The sequence below is a fragment of the Gigantopelta aegis genome, chromosome 2, assembly GCF_016097555.1.
Source record: "Gigantopelta aegis isolate Gae_Host chromosome 2, Gae_host_genome, whole genome shotgun sequence".
NCBI classification, from domain to species: domain Eukaryota; kingdom Metazoa; phylum Mollusca; class Gastropoda; order Neomphalida; family Peltospiridae; genus Gigantopelta; species Gigantopelta aegis.
The window spans coordinates 25,228,040-25,235,551 of NC_054700.1; the positions used below are offsets into that span (position 1 = coordinate 25,228,040).

Here is a 7,512-nt window from a genome sequence, read left to right on the forward strand (position 1 = left end):
ACTAAAAATTTCACTATATATTGAATTTAATGTTTATATTTTAGTGATATACATTAGGTTATGTCTGTCAGTAATAACAAAAAAAACATAGTTATTTTTACACCACGCAAGATCGTTGCTTATCCGTGCCAAAACTCATACCACTAGGAAATATACAGATTATCATCAAATTGCATGGGCTAAATCATATTTTAAAATGTAGGTATGAAGACAACTGGTGGAACAGCCAACATAGAGAATGCACGGTTCTACCTTTGTCTCAGTATACAGCATTATGGATTACCCCGATACCAATGCAGCTAAGGCTGTTCTAGCATTTATCTTCACCCTTGTATTAAAAATTGTATTAATCTATATAATTTGAAGGCAATTTCTTAAAAAAAACTTTTGTTTTGGAGTTGGTATGAGTTTAAACTCAGTAATATGTTTTAATATAAGATTTAACTTTATTCATTATAGAGTTATATGCCAATTCATTAGTACCCTTTTCACACAGACTATAAAAGAGAAATGTTGTTACACAAATGAAGTGTTTTTACAAAATTCACTGAGAAAAATTATGCTTTATGTTTCAGACCGTTCTAAGTTACCACTGGTTTATGTCAACCATATAAGTGGATTTAATCCTTTATGAGAAAACCACTGTGCATGTAACCTTACACAGTATATCGAGCAATTTTTGTGAGAATGTGTCCATTTTCCCTATTTTAGACTTAAAGTGTTATCAAAAAAGCTTCAAATGTTTACTTGTACTTTTTGTGTGATATATCCTTGATGTACAAGTACTAAAGGCTGTGGTATGTACTGTTCTGTCAGTGAGAAAAGTGTTTATGAAGAGGGTCCTTGTTGCCATCAGTGGTATGGCCAGCAGACGGATTTCTTCTCGAATTATGATTACTGAGTTACCTTTACCATAATTATGTTAGACAAACTGTATTTGCTGATTAAATTATGTGCTCAGGAATCTTTAACAGCAATTTCTTTACTTTCCTTTCACTCTATATTATTTTCAGTAGTAAATTTTAATAGTCATTTATTACCCAGTTCTTCAGTCAGACAACCTGATTTTAGGGACTTAAGTTGCCCATTGGACAACCTTAATTTATGAATTGAGTTGCCCATTGGACAACTTGTTTTATGACTTGATTTGCTCATTGGACAACTTGATGTTTGGACTTGAGTTGTCCATCAGATAACCTGCTTTTAGGAATTGAGTTGCCTATTGGACAACTGATTAATTTCAGACTGCCTTTGTTAAGGATGGAGGATTGTTACAGTGTCACACAACTTCCTTGGTTTATTAATTAAACAATGTTCCAATGTGTTCGTAAACAGATGTTTCCTTTAATGTGTTAATATTTTCCCCTCTAGTTTAGATTGTGAATTGGTTTTTCTTTCTTTTTCAGATGCATTTGACCGGGAATTTAATCTGGCTTTTGCAAAGCTGACGAGTGCTGAACAGAGGCGACTTCAGCCTAATGATAAACCAAAAACAGATCGCGTCATCTGTTGTAGGCGTGCATTTGGCGACTTAGAGATATGAACCAGTTGTTTATTTGATGTGGACTGTCTGTTAGGGACTGGTGTTAACTTGGTTCAGTTGACCATTTGCCGTGCAATCTTTATAAAGCCAGTGATACTGTATATCAGATGTTATTGGAAGTACATCACTATTTTGGGTTATGTTGGGGGGTTTTGTTTGGTTTTAATACTTGTGTGACATGCTCTTCATTTGTTGTAAAACATGGAGGTGAGAAATTTAATGGGGTTAATGTCTATAGCTTCCTGTTCTTGAATGATGGTAGAATTAGAGCGAATGTGATTCTAGAACAGTGGGTTTTTTTATCTCTGGTTGGTAGACCAGTACCTGTGCATATATTTAATCTCGCTCGGTTGATTTTCCCATTAAACTGATTCTTTTCTACAAGTAAATGAAATGATTTGGTTGTAATTATGGGGATGTTGTTCAAGATATAATTTTTACATGTTTAAAGTGGTAAAAATTCAAAGTGACACTTTTGCACAATAATTGATATTGGGGTCATGGCTGGTTCAGTTGAATTAAGGGCATAATTTGAAAAAAACTAAATAAACAAACATGCTAAATTAGTTTACTAAATAAAAAGAAGAAAAACTATCAAATGTTTTTACACAGTATATTTTTAAAAATACATTCCAAAAATTTCAGTTACAAATAAAAACAATTTTGCATATATATTTTGCAGACTACCAGATTTCACAGAAATTTATGTTTCCGGTTGTGTGTTGGTAGCATGTTGGCAAAATCATGAAACCAATAGTCCATTACCATGTAACTTAAGCCACCATTACTGAAAAAGTGTTTCCAATGAAATTTTAAATCCTGAGGCCTGTTTTAGTATAAAAATTTATAGTACTAATTATATCAACAAGAAAGAATTGTTTTTACCAAAGACGTGTTCCAATGAAAAGGTTTTTAAAATTTAAATACATTTTTCTCAGAATTGAAAAAAAAAAGGTGTTGGTTTGATCCTAGTTTGTTTTTGGCAGAAAACATGCCTTTATACAACTTTGACAGAGCTCTTTTAAATGTGGTCTGGTAGTCAGCGTGTCCCCATCTTCAGAGAGGGTGATGAACACTGCTCTAGAAAACTTATTTACTGTGTGAATGTTTTCAGAGTGAATAGTGTCGCCAAGTTCTGTAATCTTTTAACACATGTGGATGGAGTGAATGAGTTCTAATTAATGCAGTAAGGTATAGATGCAGACCTGATAGTGTTAAAAATTACAATGAGGAAGTGGCTAACAACCTCTGTTAGGTTTCTCAAATAGTGTTGAAATAGTATCTGTACGGTTTGATGGGTTTAGAAACTATTAGGTATGATCATTTGAGGACACAGTTATGAAACGAGGAACTGTTGTCAACTGAAAAAAACCAGTGCTATGTTTGGTGTGAATACAATTTTTAAAGTGAGGAAGCAGTTGTGTAGTTATTTGAGGAAAAGGTGCTGCTTTCAAGTAAGGAACCTGTTCTGTTTTTCTGGTTTGAATACAATTCTTCAAGTGTAGAAACTGCTGTATTGTGAAATGAGGAAATTCTACTGTTTTCAAATTGGAAAACTGATGTATTCAGCTTAGAAAATGCAATTCTTCAAATGGGGAAACTTGTTGGGAAATGAGAATAAGGTGCTGCTCTGTCAAATGAAAAAAATGTCTGGTTAGTTAGCAAATAGTGCTGTGTTGTCAAATGAAGAAATCATGCTGTATTGTGAAGTGAGAAAACAGTGCTGTATCAAATGATCAAACTTCTGTATTATCAAATGAGGAATCGGTGATATATTACCAAATCAGGAAGCAGTGCTGTGTTGTCAGATCAGGAAACTTCTGTTTTGTTTGTGTGAATACAGCTGTTCATATGAGAAAACCTAATACTTTGTTGTCAAGCGTGTGAACAGTAAGTGAAGAAACATTGGTGTGTGACTGGTATTTGTCCTCAGTTTGGTTTGTAACTTCTCTTCCAGTATTCCATTGGAACGCTTGTAATTGTGGTGTGTGAAAACAGCAGATAAGGTTAGTATGGTTGTTTAATGAAAGCAATTTCACCACCCTTGTCAAAGTAGCCTTTTCACAGTAGGTTTTCATAATTTAACATACTCATTTGCTCAGTTAGGAATACTCATCCATAGGTTTTGTTTTATGAATATGTCAGTGCCGTACGTTCATCTAGTCACAAAATATAGGTGTATTAAGTTTATCGAGTTGTCGTCCTTGTGTTAAAGATGTAGGTGTAAGTCTAATGTAGGTAAATAGTGTATTCCTGTACCCCTGTGTATGACTGAAAATTATTTACATTCATGAATATATTGATTATAAAGTGTGGATTTATGTTGCACCCCTCACCCGCTGGCCCTATAGATATCTATATATAATCTGAACATTTAATTGAGCTTTAAAACTAGAAATTATAACATTTGCTTAGACTTTTTGATTTGTAATCACTTGTTACTTTTTTAATTATCTAAAATCCTTTCGTAATTTCACTTTGTTGTTGCACGTGACTATTCATGCAGATATTACATGGTGGTTGGTTTTAGAATTTATTTTCTCATACTTCATTTGTTTAATTTTTACTGGCAACATTCATTAAATATTACCTTTGAAAATACTTGAATGGCTGCTAAATGTGTCGTTATTTTACTAAGATGCTCTAAAATGGTAAAATTCTTTGAAGTACATTAAGATAAGCATTCATAAATAGATTGTGAGCTATGTTTTCATCAACTAAATATGCTTGTTGTTTTAACAATGCAATATACAAGTTACATAGATTATGCCTGTCATCTTTTTTCTTTTTCTTTTTTATACATCCATTACATGCTCTGTGCTTATTGGTATGTTGCTTTGTTGTATATTATTTGAATATTATTCTAATTGTCATACAATGTCTGTTTATGTTAATACATCTTTGATGTCTGTTATATGTATGTCTGTTATTGTACTTTTGTTATGTGGGTTTTGTCTTAACGTGTTGCTGTACGTTTTTGTGTGTTCTTTGGTTTAGATGCCCCATCAAATACACCAAATGAATTGACATGATATCTTAAGTATTTAATGGCAGTCGTGTTTTTTGGTCATGTCCAAGTTACGTGTCTGGTTAGTTTTTGTTCCTCTTTACTTTCTGGAACTTGTGCGTAGGTTACAGGATTCAGCACAGTTATATTATCATTTAGGCAAGATAAGACCATTGGCAGTAGTTGATATGTTTACACTTGCTTACGAAGGCTTAGTAGATGTGGGTGGAGATATAACAAGCAGTAACATTAAAATAATACTCAGTTTGGGAATTTGGAGTTTGAGTTTACTACCATTATTCAACTAGCAGCCTTTTTAGTAGCTAAAGTGACATATTTGATTATTTTCCTGTTTAGAATGTCAGTGTCTTTTTATATTGAGCATGTTTCTGATATCATTTTAAAAAATCTTAAGTTCTACAAACATTTGGATGACCATAAAAACACTGAATATACAGACACTAATATTCTAAACCAATTTTTTTTTTTACTTGTATTTAATTTTAGTTTTTAAAAAAGCTCTGTTAGTCACAAACATCTATAATGGTAGCAAACACAGGACAGACCCTTTAATAAGTTTGTCATGGATATGTCTGACCGCACAATATAGAGGAATTTGAAATTGCTTCAAGCTTTTAAAGTTTTATTAGTATGGAATATCTGTGTGTCAAACAATATTTATTGCCATTCTGTTTTGCGGTCTGGGGATTTGCCAACAGGTATGTGATATCTGTGGTATGTAATATCCATTCTGTGGTCAGGTGAATGTAAAAATCCTTGCTGCTAATTGGAACTCACCTGAAATAAGAGGGTTTCCTCTAATGCTCTATCAATGAACAGATACAGATACAGATAGCCTGTTTCTAAGTTTCTAAACAATGTGTTGATATGTAATGGTATATAAGAGTTCCATTAAATACTGTGGTGTTATGTTAAACTATATGGGGGTCATGTTAAACTAATATATAATATATATATATATATATATATATATATATATATATATATATATATATATATTATATAAGTTTAACACCCCAATATTTAAGATGACCTCCATATATATATACTAATATATATATATATATATATATATATATATATATATATATATATATATATATATATATATATATTATGTTAAATATTGGGGTCATGTTAAACTATATGGAGCTTGTTAAATATTGGGGTGTCATGTTAATCTACAGTAAAGTACTTTTAGAACGAACACACTTACAACAAACTACTGGTTAAAACGAACTGATTGTAAAGTCCCGATTTTCCCCCCTATATTGTATTCATAAATTTTAATGTATAGAACGAACTATGTATAGCGAATTAACTGTTAAAACAAACCAACTTTTTGGTCAAAATTGTGAATTTCAGTGTAAAATAGTGCATATACAGCAAACCGATCATAATTGTTTCGGTTTTTTTGTATCTTATCAGTCAGTAACATTAACGGCAATACATCAAAAATGACTATACTGATAAGATTAGTCAGATAATGTCCCCGTTGGTGATAATAAATGAAATATTTAAAAGAAAACACCCCACTAATTCTTGTGTTTATGGTTTTTAAATTTGAAAAATATAAAATGGCCGACTTCCTGAATGAAAACAGCTAAAGTGTGTAAATGTTTACAACGAACTACTGCTGTAACAAACCGATGTTCCAGGTCCCTTGCAGTTTGTTATAAGAGTACTTTACTGTATATGGAGGTAATGTTATACTGTATGAGGTCTTCTTAAATATTGTGGTGGGTTAATCAATGCAGCTCTATTTGGGCTCATGTTAAATATTGTAGTAGTGTGACCGGCCTCGGTGGCGTCGTGGCAGGCCATCGGTCTACAGGCTGGTAGGTACTGGGTTCGGATCCCAGTCGAGGCATGGGATTTTTAATCCAGATACCGACTCCAAACCCTGAGTGAGTGCTCCGCAAGGCTCAATGGGTAGGTGTAAACCACTTGCACCGACCAGTGATCCATAACTGGTTCAACAAAGGCCATGGTTTGTGCTATCCTGCCTGTGGGAAGCGCAAATAAAAGATCCCTTGCTGCCTGTCGAAAAAAGAGTAGCCTATGTGGCGACAGCGGGTTTCCTCTTTAAAAGTGTCAAAATGACCATATGTTTGACGTCCAATAGCCGATGATAAGATAAAAAATCAATGTGCTCTAGTGGCGTCGTTAAATAAAACAAACTTTTTATTGTAGTAGTGTGTAAATGTTTACAACGAACTACTGCTATAACCAACCGATGTTCCAGGTCCCTTGCAGTTTGTTATAAGAGTACTTTACTGTATATGGAGGTAATGTTATACTGTATGAGGTCTTCTTAAATATTGTGGTGGGTTAATCAGTGCAGGTCTATTTGGGCTCATGTTAAATATTGTAGTAGTGTGTAAATTGTGTGATGGGGCAGATAAAACTGTATGGGGGGGTCATGTTAAATATTTTGGTGTCATGTTAAACAATATGGGGTTGTGTTAAGTATTGTGGTGTATCAATCTGTATGGGGTTGTGTTAAACTACATGAAAATGGGTGTTGTGTTAAATTGTATGGGGTCGTGTTACATATTATTTGTTGTATCCAGCTGTATGGGGTCATGTTAAATATTGTCTCTAATGTCGGAGGGCAAAGCCTGGTGTTCACGACGTCACAGTATTACATTGAGTTCAGTTTTGGTGGTGAACTGTTTATTATATTATTATTATGTAGATTATAACATCTGTATATTATGCTGTTTGAAATAATATATGAGTGATATTTTTAATGTATATTTTGTGTGATATAGTATTCTACAGAAATATCTTGGCTGATTCATGTTAGGCTCTCTCTAGTGTGATGTATATGATTATTTTCCTGTTTGTACAAACTGTAAAAATAAAGGTTCGCTCAGTTATGTCATAGGCGTTAGTCATAGCTAGAACTGCCTCATTAATTAATACGCTGATATAAACC

At 33.1% G+C, this 7,512-nt stretch overlaps 1 protein-coding gene across 1 annotated transcript in view; it reads left to right on the forward strand.

The window, feature by feature from the left end:
* LOC121387842 (C-myc promoter-binding protein-like) overlaps positions 1-5,528 on the forward strand; it is a 111,052-nt gene extending 105,524 nt beyond the window's left edge. Inside the window, exon 34 of the mRNA XM_041519073.1 lies at positions 1,407-5,528. Coding sequence (XP_041375007.1) covers positions 1,407-1,543 — 137 coding nt within the window. The 3' untranslated portion in view covers positions 1,544-5,528. The remainder of the gene's footprint in view (positions 1-1,406) is intronic.
* Positions 5,529-7,512: the final 1,984 nt, after the last annotated feature.